Below are 25142 nucleotides of genomic sequence, written 5' to 3'. Positions count from 1 at the left end.
ACTACAATTATGCTCAGGGTTGATTTCAGCAGTGATGCGGACAGCCAGATTTATACCTGCATGTTTTTATCCTTGGAGTACTTAAAAAAATGTGTGTGTGTGTGTGTCTGTGTGTGTGTGTTGATGAGTGTGAGCATGGGTGTGTAAGCACTTCCCTCATTTCAAAAACAGAGATAACAACACTATGTGTCCTATAGGGTGTTTGGAATATTCAGTGGGAACATAAGCAGTTTACAGCACCTGTCTTGTAGCGTTTAATCTCGTGTGCAGAATACAGTGAAAACTGTGGGCCTTCAATCCAAAACAGCTTTAGAGTCGTTTCAGAGGAATTCACTCTTAAACAGGGACTCTCCTGTCACTTTTCAAAACCTACTTAAGAAATTAGGATCTCTAGAGCAGCAACCTGTGGGTCGCCACCCCTTTGGGGGTTGCATATCAGAGATCCTGGATACCAGAATTACCATTCATAAAAGTAGCAAAGTTAGAGTTATGAAGCAGCAGTGAAATAATTTTATGGTTGGGGGTCACCTCAACATGAGGGACTAAATTAAAGGGTTGCAGCATTAGGAAGGTTGAGAACCACTGCTGTAGGGGTTTGAGCAATGTGTTAATCAAAGAGCATGTCAATTGATAACATGTATGCACGTGAACTACAAGTTATAGGCCAGTATGGAGTAGCCAAATCTATCAACTACATAACCATCTAAATGGAAATATGTCAGAGACAGGATGAGGTCCATTGACCTCCAACTTCTCCCCTTACCCAGCTTTATGGATACTGACTAGACATTTAGCCATAAAAGTTCATACGGAACAATGGAAAAAAAAATCAAGAAAGAAACCCAGTAGTTGTACTGGTTGAAAAAGCTCCAAGTAATTTCCCTTTGAGAAAACCCAGCGTCCATTACTTTCAGGTCAAAGTGGTTAATCCTCTCGGTGAGAGTTGTGGACATGATGGAGGAGTGGGTATCGGGAGTTAAACTCCAGCAATCGGCCAGGCTAGCTTCAAAATTACTCTGGCTCCTCAATGTTCCCCTAAGGAAGGTAACTACATTCTTACAGCTACTGGTGGACTGTTTCAGCCCAGAAAATATTTTTGGAACATCTGTAATTGCCAGCCTCTGTGCCAGCAGCTAACACAATGAAGACTAATAGTCGCCACCTTTACTTTTTCTGCAGTTCACATTCTAAGTGTCTGAGACAAATGTCACTACCTAGGACCTCAGTGAACAGTCAGGATGGCCTGGGAGCCTACCAGGGAGCAAGGGTCCGACACGCGGTGCTCGGGAAGAGCTGGCATTAGAGCTCGAGGCTCTTACACGGAAACAGCAATCTACTTGCATTCTCCCTCTCATTTTCATGTAAGAGAGAAACAAAGTGACCAGAACTTGTTCAGCAAATTCATGACTTGTCATTAGAGGAAATAATTTGTTCCACCCATCTGTTTCAATACCCATCTGTTGTGATATCTTGTATCAAACGAACAAATTCTCCAGGCTGAAAGTCCAGTGAGCAATAAGAGATGGCAGATTTGTCTCATTTAGCAGGATAAGTGAGAAGAAGGAACTCTCAGAAGGATGAACCCAAGCTACGGACATGATCAGATCTGCTGTACACTCCTGAAAGCCACCCTTGGGGGCTGGGGCAGATGAACCTCAACCTGAGAAGGAGGCTGCCTGCACACTGGGGCTCTCACTTCTTCCAGAACAATGGAAAAGAAAGGGCTTTGAGATCCCTGATGTCAAAGCGAGAGACTCTTTCCACAATCTTTTGCAAGAACTTAATAACACACAGGGTTGGCCTTCTGCTTCCACGGGCACCTAAGAACTCATACATTCAGATCCTTTGATTGAAATGGTACATTTAAAAACACTCCTGATACTTTGAAAGACTATGCAGTATTTTCAAGTAGTTTATGCTTTTTAAGATGTTCCCACACCTACTACCTAATTTAATTCTCACAACAATCCCAGGAAGAAGATCACAATCCATTTCTGAATCCCTCCCCAAAAAAACCCTTAAAAATCAGGTTCTTTTGTTTAGCAGAATTTGTATCCATTCTACAAATATAGAGAGTTGAATCTTGACAAAATGGAATGCCAGACATTTTCAGAGTCATCAAAAAGCAGATACTAGAATGTGTAACCAAAATGCGACTGGAAAAGAACTGAAAACCAAGGCAGGCTCTGGCTGGCTTCGACACACCAGGCGGACAGTAAATCAGTCACTTAATCTTGCTACAGATGCCATATGTCAGGGCTGTGGATTTGACTTTCCTTTGTTTATGAGACCTGATCCATTTCAAATAAAGGGACAGATGGAAACTAATAGAGCAGTCACAGCAGATAAACAAGAGGCGGGGCACCCAGGGAGCTCTGTGAGCTCTTCATGGAGAAACCCCGAGGCTGCTGCAGACAGTCTGAATTTGATTATAACTCTGCCTAAGACCCACTGGAACTCTGGGCTGGAGGAGTCTGAACTGGCCATAGCAAGGACAACTCTCATGTCCTACTTTGGACTTCACCCACACTATCAAGGAAGACACCACTGTCTTCTGACCCCCAGCATGGTCCAGTTCTTTTCATCTAATCCACAAATTGAAAAACAAAGCAAAAGTCTGTATTATTGCTCATTATTAGGGTAAGCAGCATAGTAACTAACATATCGGCATCGCTTTGGCTCCATTCTTTAATCTCGACCTCAGCCAACTAGAATGATCTCCTAGCCTCAGCCTGCATGCTTCAAGCTATCTCAACCCATCTTACACGATTCCATCTATCCATCCATTCATCCATCCACTCTCCTTCCACCTCTCCTTTAGTATCTATTGGTCATTTTCTGCATGCCAAATACTTCACTATCAATCCAAAAAGGCAAAGTCCTAGCTCCCAAGAAATTTTTTGGGGGGTCAAATGACCCTTTCATGGGGGTTGCATATCAGACATCCTGTATATCAGATATTTACATTACAATTCATAACAGTAGCAAAATTACAGAAAAGAAGGTAGCAATAAAAATAATTTTTATGGCTGGGGGGTCAGCACAACATGAGGAACTATACTATAGTATACTAAAGGGTCACAGCACTAGGAAGGCTAAGAACCACTGCTCTAGGAGCTGCTGAGATTACCCATTGAATGGGTAAAAGGTAGTTACCAGAGGCATCATGTCCCAAGAGTAATTATACCATCAAGAATTCCATTACCAAGAGTCTGAACCAAGCCATCTACAGTCAACACTGATGAAATTACAAATGCTAGAGGCTTAAGAACAACCATAGAAACGCTTCATGCTTTCACAGATGCTGAAAAGCATAGCACAGCAACTGGGTGGGTCATGGGATAGCTTGAATACAGTATGTTTTCCCAAATTGTATTTTCAAGTGGAATTTTCAAAGCACCCAGGGGAAAGGAGACCAAATAGACATAGCTCTGAGTTTCTGGTCCCAACTTCATCTGTTCTTGCCCATGTTCCCTGCTGTAAGATGCTGTGATTGTTTCCAGTGCTATAACCCATGTGTGTATCCTTGTCCACTGGCAGGTGCAGTCATCCCCAGCTCTGGCATTCTGTAGTCTATGATAACAACCTACAAAGGAAACCACTGACACACTCTGAGAATTTCCCTGGCACAGGCACCTTCCAAAGTCCTGGGACACATACATATCTTTCTTGTTGAATTTTGAAAAGTGTGTATTTTTAGTTCAGATGCCGCAAAGCCTACACCTTCCATTAGTCTGATTCTCAACCTTCCTAATGCGACCCTTTAATATAGTTCCTCATGAAAATCAGTTTCATTGCTAATTCATAACTATAATTTTGCTACTGGTATGAATTGTAGTGTAAATGTTTGATATACAGGATATCTGGTATGTGACCCCAGTGAAAGGGTCATTCAGTCTCAAGGGGTCATGACCCACAGGTTGAGGACCACTGCTTCAGTCATTTCACATCTGAATAGCACTCAGCATGACCTGCTCAGACATGCATCTGATTCCGATCAACATCCAGGAAGAGATGAAATGCATGAAGATTTCCAAGGACAGAAAAATTGCCTAAGGACCCACATCAGGAAAATCTGTTAGAACTTACAAACATTGGCTGTGATTTAAAATTCCACCTTCTTTCCACGGTGACATTGTCTAACAAGGACTGATCCCACTGTTGATGGGATGTCTTATCAAAAGAAAGCTCTGGGCTCCAGCAAAAACAGTTCTAAGCCTATTTTTCTTCTGCTTCTCAAATGTAGACATGAAACATTAAAACAAATTGCCCTTCCAGCATGTTTGGCGAAAGTGACTTTCACACAATGGATAAAAGAATATTTGGGGATTTGGAATGAGTTAGCAACTTGTCAGACTCTTGTTTGGAAGTTCACACCAGTTCCGGAGGATAACATTTTGTTTAAAGATTCTAGAAACATACATTTAAAGAAAGGCGGTTACCTCTTTACTGTTTTAATCTCTGTTCAGTTCAGTGATTGATGTATACGCTGGCGTGTATTTTCTCTTATCTGAAGTCTGGGTATATTTCCTGCAAGTGAATTATTTCTGCCTTCATGTGTTTTCATCTGCACTTTCCCTCTGACAGTTTCACTGTGAGGTCTGAATATGCTGCCCGCTTTTGTTCCCAAACAGGAAGTGGATGGAGGGCAGCTTCCCTTCAAAACCATGATGCCTTTAAAATCCATTAAAGGCTATCTCGGCAAGCCCGCCAGAGCATTACAATAATTGCTTCTCTTACCCAGGTGGAAAAAGACATATCTGTCAACCAAAGAAGTGCAAAAGCAATTAACACCTCTATATTCTGCTGGGAAATTGCCTAAATTAAAGAAATAACAGGGTGGTATCACAGTTATTACATGCTTAATATTTCATAATTAGCATAGATGTAGGGGTCCTCAGACACCCCCATGTGCCCTCCCCAGGCCACCAGAGCCTGGCTAAATATGAACAGGACACAGAGCATACTTGTTTACATTTGTGTCACCTGCGATTCTTGGGTTACATTTTTCAAAAACTTAATGCAGACCTGGGATTAGACTATGCACTGATAAACTTAACATGCAGGTCCATATAAGTTTCCAACAAACAACGTCCCGTGAACAAGAAGCGCACATCTGGATTCTGTGCTGCCGTCCACAGACGAGCCTTACCGGGCTTCCTCGGGGGCTGCGGTGCCATACAGAAAGTTTACAGGTATCAGGGCTTATGTGCACGGAGTAGGGGTGCACGAATGAGCCCAAGAATTAGATGGGTGTGAATGCCCCGTAACAGCCGCTGATCCAGATAGCACAGAGGCTCAATCTTTCAACGTTTCTTTCCCAAAAGATGGCATGTGGTCCTTTTGTATGCCACACAGACACGGAAATCTGGTTAGAAATTTTGAGACACAGAAATACAAAGCCTTGACAGATCTTTTCCTTAGGAGATAAACCTGCATGTCACAGGAGAGGGAAAAAAGTACTTCTATTTCTTGAGGTATAAAGATAACTCTTGGCATCCTCAGACACACGCACGCACGCACGCACGCACGCACGCACGCTCGCACCATGCTCTGATTTCCTCTTCGGCAGAGGCTGGCCAGGTAAAGATAGAACTATGGAGCACACAAAGAAAAGCACCGGCGCTTCTGGGAAGACTCTTCGAGAGTCTGGTGTTCATCCACTTTGCTCCGCAGCAGAACAAACGTCTCAGGTGACCTCCAGGGCCTGCTGACTCATGACCACCTACACGTGCGTGTCTTCCTGTGTGCCTACCATCACCACCCGCATCCAGTCTGAACAGCTCGCACACTCCCATGTGAGAAACTCATTCAGACATCAGCTCAGATGAATAACGATCAGGAAATACAACTGATTTCATAAGCAGTAGTCGACACAATCTTCTGATCGTCCAGGGTCCAGGACTCCTTATGCCCAACTTTCTGAAGCTGTCCCCACACTTGCGGTTTAAATCTGAAATGTCTCTCAATGGGTCTGATTTAGGATGCTCAATTCCCAGGTAGTGGTGCCGCTTGAAATGACGTGGGGCTGCGTTAGCATTGTTAGCTTACCAGGAGTGGGCTTGAGAAAGGTCAGCATTAACAATGAAAACACTTTTAAACTATAAGCCCATACAACTATTTCCCTCCCTTATGAGGTGCCTGATGGGTATTTTGGTTACAGTGATGCTAAAACCCCATCTTGAGGAGATGGGTGTGGCCTGTGACTTGTATCTAACCAGGAGGTTCCAGATGTATGTTAGCGAATTTATGTGCTGAATTCAGTGCCCAGCCTCCTGGAGACTTCCCTCCTTTGTGGCCAATGCGGTAGTAGACAGTTATGGGGGCTGAAGGTGACCTCAAGAAAACACAATTAAGGTTCTGTACTTAAGTCTGCCAACAGACGGAGTGAATGAGCTTGGGAATAGATTCCTCTTTCATCAAACCTCAGATAACACTCTGGCTTTGTAAGACCCTAGGGAGGGTAGATAAGCCACATTCACTATCCTAATACACAGAAGCAGAGAGATAATACATGTGTATGGTTTTAAGCTGCTGGATTTGTGGTAATATTGTTAAGCAGAAGTAGACAATTAACATAGATGCTTCGTGTGTATTAACATGTATAATCCTCATTGTAGTCTCATTTTGCACAGCGGGAATGCTGATGCATGAAACCTAAGCAACCGGCTTACTTCCACAGAGCAGCAGGTAGGCAGGCTGTTGACACTGGAGCAAAGCAGGGTGGCTCCAGAGCCTGCTTCTAACCTAAGGAGCATGGCCTTAAGTTACCTCCAAATCGCATTTCCCATACTGTATCCCACTAGCATGAGTCAAACATCCAAATAACACGCTAGACATACAAACGGAATGAAGGAACTGTGTGTAACCTGATCAGTCAGCAGAGAGCACGAAATGCAGGAAGAGCAACAAGTATTGCCTTTAAGTATTTCTGGCAAAACTAAACACATCCATTGCTGCCCTGTATCAGGGGAGTAACAGTGGCCGCTAACTGCTTGTGTATGAGCTCGATTTCTGCCTTTAGAAAACACACCACCCCTATGTTCTTATGACAGGAAGTATTTAAAAATATCGATAACTTTTGGTTCAAATGGTGTGCTGTTAATTGGCTTAGTGTGGCATCAACTGCATAAATGCCTCCACTCCTCTCTTGTTTCTCCTCTGAAAAACTGAGTGTGATCTGTCCATCGGTATATGGTACTTTCAGGCAGTGCCAATTTATTGCTATTACTCCTGTTAGTCTGTAGAGATTTACCCTTTGTAAAGATCTCTCTTAACAACCTGGGAGCTGAAAGGTTCGAGCTCTGAGGCGCATTGAGACTGACACCCAAAGCCTTCCCAGGAGAGAATCGAGGACTCGGGATGGGACGTGGTGCTCGGCTTTCAGCAGAGTGAAGCTTGTCATTTTTAACATCTGTTAAGTGCTTGTCAAATTTGTGGCAAATTCTCTGCTAAATAGAGCAGTATATTGTGCAATAATCAGGAGGACAGTCTACTTCCAAGCTACAGCCTGAGTAAAGTGATTTCTGAGTCAGTCTTCTGCTAAAAGATGAGAGAAGACACTTGAGACCACAGGAACACACACACACACACACACACACACACACACACACACACACAATGTTATTGAATATAATTTGAGAAAGCTACTTCAGTCTCTGTAAGCCTTAATTTCTTTATCCATAAGACTGAGTTAATTCTTTTCTTTTCTGATTAAAAAAAAGAAAGGCTAGATAATTTTTTTTGATATCAGATGGATTCCTAGAAAGTTTTGAAACTCTTCTTTCTCTTCTGAAACCTAGATAAATAGAATGGAAATAAATATTCAGGACAACTGGACAAAAGCTGTAAATGGCCTCGTATTATAAGGAGGATGGCTGACGGGAGAAAACCTAGCCTCCAGAAGACATGAGATCAAGACCTATAAGTTTTAGCTGACAGCACAATCAATGCAAATATCACTTCACCTAAAAGTGCAGCCTTAACCTACATCACCAGGCCAGGGAAAGCAATGAGATGCTCGTACCTTGTTCTCTTTCACAAAGCCGTCAAGGGAAGGTATTCAGTTTGGTCACCTCGAATGCTAAAGAGCATTGACAAACTGAGAAAGACTAGCAGAGAGTGGAAATCACATCACGCATAACAAAGGACTTAGGGAGGAATGTGTCTTGTTTGATTTGAAAGCAACAACAGCAGGAAGAGATGATAAATGCATTCAAGTAAGCACATGACTGGTTGGAAGAGAGAGTGGAATAATTAGAACAGTCAACAAGCAATGGCTTGAGGTGGAAAATTCAGTGCAGTGGCACAATATAAATGTTCAACAGGCAGAGCTATGAAAAAAGTGGGGGCTACTGTGCAATACAGGCAGATCTGTGTATTTAATCATATTTAAGTCAGACAAATTGAATATAGAATTTTTAATATTGAAAGCTGAATGTAGAGGAAGAAAAAGTTGTGTGTGTGTGTGCTTGTTTAAGATATAGGTATTAAAGTTGTAGAATATTCCTTTACATTGCATGACAATATGTCACTATGATTGGTTTAATGAAAAGCTTAATGGCCAATAGATAGGCAGGATTTTTGCTGCAGAGAGAAAGATGGGAAGAAGGGCAGAGAAGCCAGACAGGTAATGAGTTGGACACACAAAATGAGACAGAGTTAAAAGTCACATGATAGAATGTAGATTAATAAAAATATGGGTTAATTTAAGTTATAAGAGCCAGTTAGAAACAAGTCTAAGCTATCAGGCAAGCTTTCATAATAAGAGATCTCCATGTGGTTATTTGAGAGCTGACTGGAGGGACAGATAAAGACTTGCTATAAATCTACTTACAGTAGTCTGAGTCCTACTTCTACCTCACCCTTTATAAGGGATGATTCATAAAAGTAATGGGATCCTAATGCAGACAAAACAAACCTGGACCACATTCAGTTGAGAATCCTGTGGGGGTGGGGGGAACTCAAACTATTTAAATGACTGGTTTGGGGAGAACTTTCAATAGACCATTTATTTGAATGAAAAGAAGAATAACCTTAAACTAGAGATGAGTCTAACAGCAGAAACAGTTGCAGAAGATCTTGAAACAGAATGTTTAAATGACAATGGTTTCTATAGACTTGTATATGAATGCTTGGTCTTCAGTTGGTGTCTCTGTTTGAAAAGGATTAGGAGGTGTGGCCATGTTGGAGGAGGTGTGTCACTGGGGGGAGGGCTTTGGGACTTTAAAAGTGCACACCATTCCCAGTTAACTCTGTCTTCCACTTGTGGATCAGATGTAAGGTCCCAGTAACTATTCCAACAACAGTCTGGCCTGCTTGTGGCCATGCTCTCTGCCATAATGGTCATGGACTCACCCTCTGAAACCCTAAGCTCTGATAAACTCTTCTATAAGTTGCCTTGGTCATGATGCTTTAGCACAACAAAAGAAAAGTGACTAATACAACCACCAGAAAGTCCCAAAGATTTCTTATAAAGCATCCTGGGAGTTCATATGAAGAAATAATTGTGGCAAAGAGACACAGTGGGAGTTGCTAGCTGAACCAGTGCACAATATGTGGGGAGGACATGGGTGCCAAGGTCAGAAAAGTAAGGCTATTTCCTCTTTGGATTGGGGGAGGCAGGTTTTGTGAAAGAAGGGTTACACATTCTATACTCTGTGCTGATTACCTAACATGGCCCAGGAAATCCACTCATTCAGTCTTTGAAATGACATCCCTTCTTCTTGGAAGCTTAGCACGCCTTCCCTTCACACTGCACAAAGGGCTTCACCTCTCCTTTCACACACATTTTCTAGTAAGGAGCTCTGCTATCCTGCAGTCTCCACATTGTCTTTCTTCTCAGGGAACTCTGGTCTCTTCACAGGCTGTGAGTTGCTTTAATCCCCACTTGCTCCTGCAGCAACCTCCCACTGAACAGTCAATCCTGACTAGCACACAGATTTCTGTCTTCTTTCCTATTTACACCACTACATATCTGTATTGCTCTTTGACGCAGTATTTGACACCTGCCCCAGAGGCCTATGGCCCTTCCTGGGATGTAGCATACCACACTGTCTTAACTTTCTAATGTCTCACTGCTTCTGTTTTTAACATGCCTTCTGTTGAGTTCTGTCTCATTGCTCAGCCCTGAGCCCTGCTACATCCCAGGTTCAACTCAGGATGTTGTCTCCATCTGCCTGAATTACCTAGATGATTTCAGTTACTCCCCAAAGCACAGATTCCACCTCCACAATGACAAACCCAGAGTGTGAATTTCTAGCCTTGATCTCCTCCTCTAAGATTTTAGGGTTCATCTCCCATGTATCCTGTGCTTCCTGCATGGGCCTCCATCTGTGCAAATAGCCTCAGTATTTACCCAGAGGGTACGTGAAAAGCCTAAGGAATACCTCAGAGTTCTCCTTACCTCTGTCAGCCCATGTCTAATTTGTGAGCAAAGTATGGGGAGCTTCATCAATTGGAGAGCTGCTGTACTACTGCCACCTTGATGTGGGATTCCCCTCTGCATGCTGTGAATACCATTGGTTAATAAAGATGTTTTGGGCCTGTGGTAGAGTAGAGCAGAGCTAGGTGGGGAAAACTAAACTGAATGCTGGGAGAAAGAAGACAGAGTCAGAAGCCATGTAGCCCTGCCTAAGACAGATGCCGGAACTTTACCCAGTAAGCCAAAGCCACATGGCAATATACAGATTAATTGAGATGGGTTAATTTAAGATATAAGTCAGCCAGAAATATGCTTAAGCTATTGGCCAAACAGTATGGCAAATAATATTGTTTCTAGGTGGTTATTTTGTGAGTCTGGGCAGCCTGGAAACAAACAAGAGGCCTCTTACTACAAATTGGTGCTCCAACATGTGCTAGCTAAATCCACATAAAACCTGAGAGGAATTCTAGACACTAAAAAAACAAAGTATAGCTGCATTTTTTTTTCCTGGATGGGCTCTGTTTTCTGGCAGCATGCTGCAGCACCTTTAAGAGAAGTCTTTCAGGAGGCCAAAGCACTTGAATGACGTTTGTGGGCCTGGGTGATTGTGTGCCCACTTGGAGTTGGGAAGAAAGTAGCTGAGACCATGCCTGTGGCTCAGGGATCAGGTCTACCAGGCTCTCACAAGCAGGAGAGTATGGCAGATTCCTGCCACAATACACAGAGATATGTCCAGGTCATGCAGTGAGCTGCACTGCAGATTTAGTTTTTACTCAGATAACAAGGGTTTACATGCTGCACGATGCTTCCCAGAGTTGAGGTGGTGAGGATGGCTCTTACCAGGCAGTCTCAGAGGCAGTGATATATGCTTCCTCTATGTTAGACTGGGCAGAGCCAACAGACAGGGCTTTGCTGGCTCTAGCCACGCCCACTTAGCAATGAAAGAAAGAAAAAAAAAGATGTTTCTGGTCAGAAAATAATTACAGATACACAATAAAGACAGATTCAGATAAAAAGGACCTCTAACTGGGTCACAGTGTTGGGGATAAATGTACATAGGCTTGGGAGAGAGAAGAAAAAGAGTACAGAGAGTTATAAAAAGAAGTAAATGGTTTTTAAAAAATAAAACAAAGTCTTTAAATAAACCGAGTAAACTTGTAGAAAAGTAATAGGAATAAATAAAAATAAGCCACATAAAGATGGACTATACACAGAAAGTCTGGATTATGTATATTATTGTGTTTTCTTTGAATTTTTTGACTGTGAAGGAGCTAAGTACAGAGAGACATTTCATTGTATGGGCTGCTAATGTAAACCAACCTATATATTTTAAAGGTATCTTGATTCTAAACTTTGGGACTAATGATTTGCTGCTTTGGAAAAGAGGTTCTACTTTTGTTTCTGCAGAAGATGATAATCTGTGGATTAATTCCATACTAATGTGGTTTGATGGGTCAAGACCACCCTAAAGGTCTCTATGAACACCCCCTAAAATTACTTCACCCAACAAAAATCAGGAAGCAGTTTGGAGAGAACTATGCCTAAATTTGCTAAATGATTGTTTATAAATGTTTGTTTACATTTAAAGGGGGATATGCTATAGAGATTTCCATTTTTATGGATCTTGCTTTATTGATATAAATATAAAGTCAAATATATATATTTCTGTTCATGATTGAGGTATTGTGTTTGTGTAGCTCATTTAGAAATGCAATGTATAATTAAGAAATATAGGTTAATAGATAGTCATCTATAATAGTCAAGCTTGTAGTCATGTTAGTTAGGTTTTCTAGATATATAGAAATATATTTCAGTTATATAGATGTTTTTCAAATCTTTCAGAGACCTTCAGAATATGGCATTTAAATTGTTTAAGAATTTAAGACTTTTCATGACAGTGAGACACATCTGCTCCTGGCAGCACCAATTACTTCAAGAGGATGATGGGGATCGAAGAGGCTCTTTATGTTAGCCATTTGGAGAAGAAAGTGCTCTTGCCTGGACTGCTTGATGGTATGCTGTGTGAACTGGACATGCAGAGCCCACAGAGAAATGACTGCTGAACTTGCCTAAATGTGAGATAGTCCTTCGGGGTTCCTGCTTCCTGAAAGAGTCTGCCAGAAATTCTGCAGGACACAGAAGAAAAGTGACTGATAAGTGGCCAATATTGGTGGAACTGTCTTTAAAATTTCCTGCTTCATAGCTAAGTGTGCCAGACACTATGGGTCTATAGGCTGAAGATGGATGCTCCAACAGTACAAAAGAACTTTGTGACTGTTCAGGCACCAAGATGTCTCTGTCAATTCTAGAGTTTTGGAAGTTGCTTACAATGCACTTCCTGTTTACTTAGGTAATATATCCTTCTGGAGTTTGATGGAGTTGAAGAATACATAGTTACAGTTTTCCTTAGTTATGATAAAAAGATAAAGTATATATAAATATTGTCATTATAATTCTTACTTGATACCTGTTTTGTTATATGTGATTTTACTATGTTAAAGTTAAAACCTTCCTTTTTATTTAAACAGAAAAGGGGAGGTGATGTGGGATTCTCCTCTGTATACTGTAAATACCATTGGTTAATAAAGAAGCTCTTTGGGGCTTGTGATAGGGTAGAGTAGAGCTAGGCAGGGAAAACTAAACTGAATGCTGGAAGAAAGAAGGCAGAGTCAGAGAGAAGCCATATAACCCCAAGACAAATTCTGGATGGAACCTTACCTGGTAAGCCACTGTCTCATGAGGATACACAGATTAATGGAGATGGGTTAATTTAAGATATGAGAAATACACTTAAGCTATTGGCCAAACAGTATTGCAAATAATATAGTTTCTGTGTGGTTATTTTGGGAATCTGGGTAGCTTGGAAATGAACAAAAGGCCTCATACTACACTACCTCAACCTCATATCCATTTCTTTCTACTCCCACATTAAAAATATCATCATTTTCACAACTTCTTGACTGGTCTAGGATGTTACCATTGCATGCATGAAATACAACTTCTCATAGGCCTCTCTGCTTCTGCTCTTGCCTACCATGAGCTGTTAGGTTAAAAGAAAGAGAAAATTTCGTCAGTTGCTTTAATTGCTACAGGCCTGCAATAGCTTCTGTCAGCAGACCCCCATGTCCAAGAGTAGTATACCATGTATCATACAATACTATCATTTTAGGCCAAGAGGGACACTTTTGTTTTCTTCTGTCTTAGTTTGTTATTTTTTTTTTGTCCTATTGGGTTTTTTTGTTTGTTTGTTTTATTGAGTGAAACGGGGAAGGTGAAATTGTAAGAGACTGCTCTTTCATTCTCAGTCACCCAGACCTGAATAATCACACAAAACTATATTAATTACAACACTGTTTAGCCAATATCTTAGGCATATTTCCAGCTAGCTCTTATATATTTAATTAATCCATTTCTATTATTTTATAGGTTTGTGGTTTGTTACCTCTTACTTCTTGGGCAGCTACATGGCATTTGCCTCCTTTGACAGCTATATGGCATCTCTCTAACTCCACCTACTCTCTCTCTATCCCATCCAGCCTGGCTATATTCTGCTCTGCCATTGGCCAAAGCAGCTTTATTCGTTAATCAATAAAAGAAACACATATACAGAAGGACATCCCATATCATGAAATCAGAAAGATGGGTGTGCAGGGATGTGGGGAGGACCTGCAAGGAGTTGGTGGAGGAGACACATGATCAAAATATATTGCGTGAAAAAAAATTTAAGGAAAAATATCTATGTAGCCAATTTTAATTATTTTCCTTGAGCTGGAAGCTCTGAAAATCACAAATACATGAAACAATACTTTATAATAGCACACTATATTCTATATAAATAGTATATGATACTATATAGTATACTATTAAATGTATTATAGTATTGTATGATACATGGTATACTACATATAGTATGTAATTTATATATGCTATAAAACCTATCATTTATATAGCATATATGTAGTATATACCTTTATATATAGCATATAGTTTATATACTATATAATATATAATTTATATGTCATATATACTATACATCCCTACTTAAATTTATTTATTTATATTTAGGGATATATAGTTATGTATTCCTGTACATTTAGAGATATATTGTTATAAATCCCTATATATCTAGGGATGTATTATCTATCTATTTATCTATCTATCTATCTATCTCAATAATAAATATTAATATTATAATATTAAATATAATAATGAATATAACAATACATTTACCTCCTCCGTTCTTCTAGGCCCTAATACATGGAGAAAGTATTATATGAGCCCCAGGGTCTCAAGCTATTGCTCATTAGCCCATGTCTAATCACAGCACCCATCACCGAGGACTGAGAAGGATACATGGCCTGGACAGACAGGACAAACCTTCATACCCTCTCAAAGCCTCAGAGAAGAGGTTCAGTTGGTCTCCAGAAGATGAAGTCTTACATCTCATTATCAGTAAGAATTCTCTCTACCACCATCAACTGCTCGTCGAGACTCTGCTCAAAACTCACAGTAATCTAGAATTTATTCAAGCTTCCAACTTGTAGCCCTGTAACCTTCCAGAACATGAGTTTGGTCATCTCTCCGGAGGATACCTAAACTTACTCTGAGATGCCCAGAAGAAATGAAGAGTGGTGGGGCTGCGTCAGCATTTAGAACACAGCACGTGGTGAGTGGCAAGTCCTCCTGTACTGCCCACCGCTTGTCCACCTGTTCTCTGTCTCGGGACCAGGCTGGACTGAGGTCACTTCATTCTTTTAAGTCCCTATGCTTGGGGTTCACTTTATGCAGGGTCCTCTTTCTCATTCTGTGTTTCTTTTCCTCTTTAAGTGGAAGCCCTACAGGCACTCCATATCCACGTAGTGCCCTTTTCAGTGACATAAATCAGCTGCCCACTTCTGTACCAACGAAGTGCCAAGTATTAGGAGTCTCAAGGTCACTTCTTGGAAGACTCTCATTCCAAGTCATTGTCTCCCAGAGTATGTGGTATAAAAACACTGGCGGATGCCAGGTATTTTAAGGAGGGATACATAAACCTTTCTTTAAATTTGTAGCTGGAAATTTATTTATATTATAATAATAAAATTGGTATATCAAACCGAGATATCGAAGCATAAGAGAAAACCAAGAGAAGAATCAGTTCAAAAGTACTTGAAAATTACAGTAATTATACTACAAGCAGAGCTGACTGATATAAAAAACGTGCCACATGAGAGCCTGAACAGGAAGCGGTCTGTCATTTAAGGCTGATGGATAAACATGGAGTATCCATGGCCCCAGGGCTCAGAGCTATAGGAAATTACAGAAAGTTCTTCTCCATTCTTCTCACATGCTGGTCAAGAAACACAGTTTCACCTCCCTGATTTTCTAAAATCACTTCATTTTAAACCCTGAATTGGAGGTCCCTTTGACTTGATGAATGGGAGTATTGATTTTTCCTTCGATGCAAGAGCTTTGGAGAGAAAAGATTTCCCTTTAGTTCTTAGATGCACATCCCTTAGACAGTGTTTCTCAGACACTGCAAGGCTGCACTAGCTGTGGTGGTCAAAACCAGTCCTTCTGACCCCTGAGCATACCTAGAATACGGCATTGCCTAAACACCATCACCCCGATAGCACAGGAGATTCAGGAAACACCATGGTAAAACAGGAAGTCCCTATAAATAATCTCCTCTTAAATTGCATGCGGGGGAAGCATTAGTGGGGAATCACTCGCTGCATATGCACCATTTTGCCGCAGTTCAGTCATATTTATTTACTGGTAGGCCTGGGAGACGTTCAAACACAAGAGGCTGACATTTCTAAATTGCTAAGGAAGGCTCCAGCGCTGAGCACACAAATCACACTGCTCCTTTCACTAGGTGCTACTTGAGAATTCAGTCTGCATCCCAGTCACACACAGCAAAGTGGATCAGCTCTCTGGGAGAAATCTCTAATATTTGCCGGCCATGATAAGTAATGATTCTCTTCTGCATGATTCTCTTCATAAACTCTAGAATTTTTTTACACGCATGTTAGCCTTTTTCTATACTGTAACAGTGAAAAGAATCATTGTCATCTAGTCAATTTTATTGTGAGACGAATTTAAATGGTTTCCTCAGGTGGAGGAGGACTGTACGGATCTATTCTGCCCCACAGGAACAAATGGGCCAAGGGAGAGACCTTTGGTTTCTAGTTGATCGATATTTCATTCATTAGTTTTGGGAGGTGATTTCAGGAGAGACACCATATTTGGTGCACACTCAAGACCAGTGTGAATATTTGCTGCAGACTAAAGGCATCGGCAAGTGTGACAACAGAGGCTGCTGCACACTTTAGTAGGGTAAATGCCATGGACTCAGTCTTTGCAGAGTCTTTGCCCATTTCAACATTCTCTAAACACTGACTGACTACCTGCTGCCTGTAAAGTTCCATTTGGTTCACTAGAGATCCCAAACGAAACAGATGGAATGCCTATCTTATGTCACTTGCACTTCATCGAGGGCCTGAGAAAGAAAACAGTAATACATTTAACAATTGGTTTCAGACAGTGCTGAGTACTATGGCGGGAAAATGAAAATCGGTAAGGGTAGACTTGGGAATGGCATTGCTGTCAACACTCTTGGCTATCATCTTGAAATTGATTTAAAGTAAACGAGACATTTCAGCTAACTTTGTGAATAATCAGTGGTGAAGTGCACCTGCGGCACCAGGGAGTCCCTGCATGGCACTGCATGCTTGCAGGCTGAGCAGACTTCCATCTCCACTCTGGTAAGATTCACTCATTGTTTGGGGAGTTTCACTGATAGAACTAAGGAGTGGAAGTGACCCAACGCCAGACTCTGAGCAAACGGCCTTTGCAGGCCCGAACACTGGGGCAGCTCCGCAATCCTGGCGTCAAAGTCACACTAGATACTTGCTGCAGTAATGAAAATGTGGATGGATGAAGCATCGAATTGTGTGAACAGCAACAAGAAAATGATAAACAGAGACATAGAGACCTTCAACGTTTAGAACTGTCCTCTCTCCATAATTCAAGGCTGCCAGTTCTCCACGATGTCAAGGACATGATAATATCTGAAACTTGGGCTGAAGGACTGAAAACTGGCCAATGAGCCAATCAGTATCTTTTCTAGTATTCCACAAAGAAAAACGCCACCCTCCACAACTTTCTGTGGCCTAAGTTTGGATGTAGATCAAGACGATTTTTCTGGGTGCACTGAAGGTTTTGGAAAGATAATAGAGATGACACCTCTTAGCTCACCACATTTGTCAGTAAGTAGTACTGGTTCTTTATGATGACCACTAGAGCCAAGGAAAGACCCTCTTTGGACAGGGAGGCAAGCCCAGTACAGCGCAAACTCCAGGACGTGGAGGCTGATCCAGGTCCCATCTCTTCCCTTTGCACACAATAGACAGATATGATTAAAATACTTTCCTTAAGCTGGAAAACCACAAGATATTTGAAAATCTGCCGAATCCAAAATGTGAGCAGATTTTAACTGAGTTGTATGGTCCTTTAATCAACCTAAATCCACTTCCCCAGTAATCTGCCAACCTAAGGGGCCTCTGATCAAAAGCTTTTTTAAAAAACTAGATGTGTATCATTTAGCTCTGAATATCTTTGAACTTGGAACTCATCTTATCTTTGAAATAAGATTAAAACTTTGCTTCCTTATTTAGTATTATTTTCTTATTTAAGGTTATCTTTAAATTTTGTCCTTCATTGTCATAGGGCCAGTCACAACATCTTTTACTACCTTCACTGAAATTCACAAAAGCTTGTGAAAATCTTAAAGAATCTTTTTATTTTATTTTTTATGCTACAATAGACATGATTAAAATTAGGAGTATCCAAATAATATTAATAATGCATTCTCTCTTATCCAAAGCAAATGCATTTTGTTCCTAAGAGATTTTTAATACATTGCTTTTTTGGAAGTGAAAGGAGGGGGATGAAAACTGTTTAATGGAAGATACATATTTGACTTGTGATCATAAAGTAATTGCTATACTAATTTTGAGTTTACATGGAGATATTGGGGTTTGAAGTAAATGGAAAGCAAATTCTATTTCTGTTCAAACATCTAAAGTAACCCCTTTGTTACAGAGCTGCTGGAAGATACTGTCTGCTAGGCCATGAAAATTGTGCAGCCATGTTATGGAAACCTATGTACTAGGTCTGTATTTATAAAATAATGTTCAAAGTTTCAATTGTCATAAAACTTTCACAGACAATCTTAAGATACCCTTACCTATCTCATCCTCTCCTTCTACCCCATCAAAGAAAAGGCTAACAGGAATAGTTAAATTCGATCATTATTTTTGGATGATCAGGTGCACAACTTTGCAGGCACAAATGAACATGCCTGCTCTTTGAAGGTTTCTGCCTCCTCGTGCTGCCTCACTCTGCAGGAGCTAGCCAGGTTAAATGGCTCCAGGACAGCGCCTGCCTTGGGAGGTCTCTCTGCAAAGATCAGAAGCTGTCTGAGGAGCGAAGACTGCCTTCTCACTGCCTCACTGTTGGCTGAAAACTTGCTCTGCTCAGAAGGTGGAAACAATGCCTCGAGGGAGGTGAGATTGGAAGGTGAGCACAGGAGAGAGCGGGAAAAGCTGCAAGACTGGACCCAGTTTAGTCCACAGAAAACCATGAACATGTGTTTACAGTCTTCTTGTCCTGTCTGTTTTCTGTCCTGGACCATGCAAGAGCATATTCGGCAGGAGAGCTGGTGGGAGAAAAGGCAGGAGAATTGTGAAGATTCCTTGATGCTGGTTTATCCTGCTAAGTGATTACTTGCTAAAACTCTGGGGCTCTACTAGTTTATCCGCTAAATGACTACTTGCTAAGGCTCTGTCTGGGGCTCTGCTGGTTTATCCGCTAAGTGACTACTTGATAAGGTTCCAGGGCTGTGTGCCTTTTCTTTTCCCAAACAGCAATTTACAGTGGCTGTGAAGTGAGAGACCAGAGCAGCTGCAGAATCTCAAGAGTGTTTAGTTGGGATGGAGTTTGGGCAGAGCTCATTTTCTGTGTAAGTGGCAGCAAGGAACCGCACCAACCATCTAGGTTCTCAGCCCTCTGACTAGTGTATCTTTTTTTCTCTTGAATTGTTTTAAAAATAGAGAAGATTGTGAAGACCTGTTCTCTCTGGCCCCTGCTCTATGAGGGATGAACAGAGAGAAGTTTCTTTGTGGTCTACTTCCATGAGAATAACCCATGAAGCCTACAAGAAAATAATTTTAGTGACTTTACACACACCTGGGAGAACAATTCTGTAATGGAGAATCGCTAATCGCTTGTGTGATGTGAAGTACAGTTATGATTTACCAATCTAACACAATGTGTCAGGTGAAAACATGGCTCAGGGACTTTAAGAAAACGTTTGTCCATTCAAGTGAGTTATAATAGTATGTGACATTAGCAAATCCTTGGAAAGAAATCATGGATAATAGCTTATGATATTTGTCATTGTATCTACATACCAGAGATAACACCAGGGGGAAAGAGGACTATGTTTTGACTTCTAGCTTCAGAGGTCTTAGTCTGTGGTGAGTTGGGTTCATTTGTTCTAAGCTCATGGTAAGGAATCCAAGTGCAGAAAATCAAATATCTGACATTCTTATCAAATATGGGAACTACAGTGTCCTTCTCCAGTGGGCAGGGGCAATGGGAAGTCTCTCATCTCTTCCTAAGAGAGAAATGCCAGGTACCAGCAAAGGTACAGAAGTAAAGGAGGCCAATGGTATAGAGCTGACATTATTGACCTTGAGGTACTGGGCACCACTCCCAGCCCAAAACACAGCTTAGAGATGGAGCTGATAGTTCTTCTAAATGCAACCAGCACTAAGAATGATATTTCACAGAATGGAATAGAAATCTTGGCACTGGGTGATGCCAACCAATTCCGGAACTTAAATTACTTCAGAATCTTCAAAGCAGCAAAATAAAGAGACAGATGCATGTCTCTTTATAAGCCATGAATTTCCTAATAACCCTAAAGCTTCAAACAGGAAGTAAACACAATCATAGGCAGCTCTTAAAATACCAGATAGGAACCATGAGCCAAGTTTCCCACAAACTAGACTCATCTTGTTCTTATTCAAATGCAATACCTCCCTTTCATCAACTGATTGGCCAACCTATTCAACTTAATGTAGGAAACGCTGCTCTGTAACTCCCTAACTGCCAAAATTACTCTCATCCAAAGTCCTGTAGTTTATCTTTAGCTGTGCTTCATGAAATATATACACATTTTAAATGGCTTTTAAATCCTAATAATGCTTTTAACCCAGCTCTTACACACAGGTGCTCTCATCAATGCTTTTCTAATTATCAAGTTGAGATAGTATTTTGCATTTCCTTCCCTTTTTAATTTGACAGTGTACATTCTTTTCTGCCAGTCTCAAATCCAAAACTTCAAAATACTGGATTTGAGGTAGAGACATTTTAATATATCGCTCACAAATATTTTATGTGAAAAATGTCATTCATTGTATCACAAGAAACCGAACCATCTTCCCAGGAACACGAAGTGCCAGAGTTTTACAAGAGTCATCCAACAGAAGCCAAACTAAGTTGGAAGAGATGAGAAGAAAGGAGTCTCTGGTCTACCCACACCACCGGCATATGGTTCTGGCGTGCCCGGCACTTCAGTAAAAACATGGATGCTGCCGTCAAAGCTATCCTGCTGAAACCAGAGGTCAAGACTAGCAAAAGACAGAGTTGATATCAATTCAAGACATTTTACAAAGAGTTTTGCTGTGGCAGGCTGCAAGAGGAATCCTCATAGGCCAGTGAGGTTTCCTGACCTCGTTTCTGTTCATTGTTTGTCCAAGTCGTGTAGAATGCAGTCCATGCTCTAGGAGAAACATGGGTACCAAGTTGGAACTATTTAGGACCACCAAATAACAGGGCTTCGCAAATAAGGAAAACAGCTGAAATAGCCAGCAGTCTGGTCTAACCTGGGATGCTCAGTCTCCTCACAGCCAATGCTCCATCAGGCGGCTTTGTCTGGCTGGCAGATTTAGTGTAGGGACTCTCATCTGCAACGGTACAATGAAGGGTTTGGTTAATTTCCATCCATTTTCCAGTGTAGTGAAGATCTGTAGTGGATCACAATCCTTCTCAGAGAGAGAGAGAGAGAGAGAGAGAGAGAGAGAGAGAGAGAGAGAGAGAGAGAGTAGTCAGGGGCAGGAGGAAGAGTTGATGACCTGAGCCCTACATTTGGGTAAGTTTTAGGATGAGTGGATGTCCTGAACATCACTTTCTTCTTGAGAAAGAGGGACATAGTTCTCATGTACCCTCATAGGGTAAGGATTGAAAACTAAAATGTACATGGAGACATTTTAAAAATGTTAAGAAGGGTGCTAGTAGGCACAGCAATCCTCTGCTGGTTGTCTACACCTACCCATAAACAGTGAATAGGTGTGACAGGAAGATAAAGACTGAACAAAATGGCTCAGCAGAAGAAAAAAGGAAAGGAGAGGAGATGCAGTATTTCAGAGAAGCAGATGAAAGAGCGTTAGTACCGCAAGAGAATCAAGACAACAGTTAGTAGGTTCTTCTTGGGAACACGAACCAGCATTCAGGGTAAAGCAGAAGGGTGGGGTCATTCCAGAGGTAAGATTGCAGAGGCTGAGAAATGGGGAAGAAGGATGGCTTGGCAAAAAAAGATGTGCATTGCAAAGGGCCGTAAGTTCTCTTTAATAATGAGTTAAAAAAAAAAACAAAACCCACCACCAGCAGAGCAATACAGAGAGCAACTGAGAAGACAGAGGGCCCAAAGCATCAGATGTGTAAGCGGCAGGGAAGAATCTGGGTGATGGCCACACTAGGTGTCAAGATCATGGAGGAGGTGGGCCCACCGGACTGTAAGTAAAGTGATTGGCCAAGGGTTTTCTGTGAGGAGGGAATGTGAGTAGCGGCACAGGGAGGCTCATGGTAAGGGTTAGAAGAGTAAGGAGCAATGCTTCCAGGTTAGGATGGAAGCATCTGCATGAATGGGAAAGATGATGGCAGGAACAAAACCCTTAAGCATCTCAGGAATGGGATCGATACGGCTTGAGGAAATCTTGTCCGACCATCCCCCAGCACGTTAGTCATCTGGGTAAGACAATGACACACCCTCCCACGCTGAAGCCGTTCACTCTGCTGTCATTGTTTTAACTGCAAATCGTTAAAGGATGAAAAGGAATCATACTGTACACGGCAAACTATTAAAGACAACAAGCATTTAATTCAGTGGCAAGGTTTATCATCTGAGGGCTATGCCCATTAATTCTCGCAGCTCTGTTGTGTGTGTTTCTGCAGCAAAGTGCTCATTTCTTCTCAACGATGTGTTTTTCCTGTAAACGGTTCAGGATTTCTTTATGAAACGAGCAATGTCTCTATAAGCAACAACAAAAGGAAAAATTAACACTGCTGTAATGGCAATTAATTTGAAAAACGGCAGGCACCGTCGCTTCACGTTCATATGCCATTTATCACACAATTCTGTTCATTTTTCCAACCATAACAAAGCTATTGGCTTTAGGGTACCGAAACAATCAGCATCATTCATGCTGCTTCTGAAGTAGCAACGTAAGTCTTGGACTTCTCATTGCAAACACGGTGTTGACAAATACATTTCACAAAACAAATCTAAGCATTTGATTATGAAAGTGGCCATTTGTCCCACCACCCATCTTCCCCCTACTGAAGAGGCGAGTGAGTTTGCCACAGTGTTAGTGTAATAACCAGACATTCACTTCATATGACTGTCATACAAACAGGCTGCTTCTGTGCAAAAATCTGAGACTCACAAGGCTGCTCCAATACTGTGTTTCCTTTCCTTAGCCACGACTTGGCAACAATCCACCTAGAAAGACACTGAGCCAAGGGATGTCAATTCCACACCCAGGTCCAGGAACTGCAACTTAAGGCTTCTTCAGTTTTCAATTTATCAGTTAGGCCCTGGGTTGAGTGGAATGCTGGGGTTTCTTAAAGAGCACCAGAGATTTTCCCGGGGGACTCTTGGGTTATCTTCTCTTCATGTTCTATTTCAAGGAGACCATTTTTTAAAAAACAAAATTCACCTAGTTTGCATTTTAGAAGCAGTCATCCCAGTTAAATCGTTTTCTCATTTATATTTGAAAGTGACTTCCTCAGTTTAGGCCTGAGATCCTCTGGTAAAAAGGTTGAAATTGAATTATAGATGGCCATCTGACCAACACCTTATCACCATTCCTGTGCCACATCCTCCCTCCCAGAAGCAAGTGCATCCTTCCCAGGCACATGGGAAAGAAAAAGCTTAGCCAGCAGCCGGAAGCTGTGTCGGCCAAATAATCACATGGGAAAAGCTCAATATCAGCTAAGAATAGCTTGCTAAAGATGCAAGGGTGATGGCTGCAATGCCTGATGGGAGTGAGGCGGGCATAAGTAGAAGAGATGCCTGGTACAACCTAATGGAGTTACTAGGAGATGTCGCGAAACACTGGCTCTTCGTTTTAAGTGAAACGCCAATATAATTCATTGTGTCCCAAATGGTCTTAAAAGAGCCTTTGGATTTCTTTTAAGATACATATTAATACTTTTATTTCGTTTCATAGGGAGGCAACCACTTTCATACACAGAAAAGAAACATACATCAAATAATGACATATCTGAGTCATAGCAATTCTAGAACTGCACTGCATATGCAATAGGCGTTCAGGAATATTTTGTTGATAGACTATGGTATTATAAAAAAGTACATGAGCATATTTCCACCCACCTCTGTTTTTTTCTTTTATTTTTGGGTGTGGGAGGATTCAGGTTTATAGACTATCCCTGTTAACATCACATCATAACCCAATTGTTAAGAACTGACAGACTAAACCACTTTATATGATTTTGTGGTTAGTACCATGGCAAGCTAGAAATATGTAACTATTTATAAAATTGGTATAAATATACATTGTCTTTTACATTTATTCAGATTTTTAAAACAATTTGTTAAACAATTGTCAATTTATTTGCTTCCTGAAACAAGGTCTCACATACCCACATTGCTTTTGAATATGCTAGGTAATTAAGATGGTGTTGAACTCTCGATGTTTCTGCCTCACCACCTAAGGACTGGGATTATAGATGTGCACCACCAGCCAGAAAACAAATCTTTCAAAGCATTCCTCTGAATAGAGTCTGACTTTCAAGTCACACGCAACTTGGTTACTGATAGTCCGTTCCATTCACAAAGGGGTCCTCTCAAAAGTCACCATGGAGGCCAAATAGACGTTCAGCTGGTGAGCCACTGCTCTCTGCCTCACATGCTAAAGTGACAGAAAATGTTGTCTAGGCTGTCAAAACAGCCAGGCATCTCTGCAGCTAGACAATCACTGTCTTTTCTTAATTGATGTCCCCCCTCTCGCTGATGGACTCCGAGACCTGTGTCAAGCTGACATCACACTAGCCTGCACACCTCACCTGCCCCTATTTGTCCAGAGCATCCACTTGCAAAGCACAGGAAGCAAGAACCTATTTTTCTGGTTTGATCGCTTATTCCAGGTGAAGAATCTATCAATTCAAAGACAGGAGTCATCTGACTGTGCATCGTAGCCACAAGCCTTCACCGGACCTGGGAGGATCACAAGGTGAGGAGAAGGCTATTATCATACCCTTCAGGGGTTGCCTGATTGCCTTTCAGACAAAGCCATTCCCAGGATCTGAGATTCTCAGCACTGGATGTGACCATGGTTCAGGACTACTCTTACTGTCTTCAGGGTTTTGT

General features: G+C 41.4%; 1 protein-coding gene across 8 annotated transcripts in view; it reads right to left on the bottom strand.

Moving 5' to 3' along the window:
* The window catches only part of Grip1 (glutamate receptor interacting protein 1), a 640059-nt gene that overhangs the window by 170044 nt on the left and 444873 nt on the right, over window positions 1-25142 (bottom strand). For 6 of the 8 annotated variants that reach the window (XM_041666698.1, XM_041666716.1, XM_041666733.1 and 3 more), the window contains exon 2: window positions 21358-21438. The exons of the other annotated variants lie outside the window; for them this stretch is intronic. In XM_041666698.1, the coding sequence (XP_041522632.1) occupies window positions 21358-21438 (81 nt within the window). The remainder of the gene's footprint in view (window positions 1-21357; window positions 21439-25142) is intronic. 8 annotated transcript variants of the gene reach the window in all.

Source organism: Microtus oregoni, unplaced genomic scaffold, assembly GCF_018167655.1.
Source record: "Microtus oregoni isolate MIOR12 unplaced genomic scaffold, Mior012 000001F_ref0000356, whole genome shotgun sequence".
NCBI lineage: Eukaryota > Metazoa > Chordata > Mammalia > Rodentia > Cricetidae > Microtus > Microtus oregoni.
This window is presented reverse-complemented; position numbering and strand designations above follow the sequence as displayed.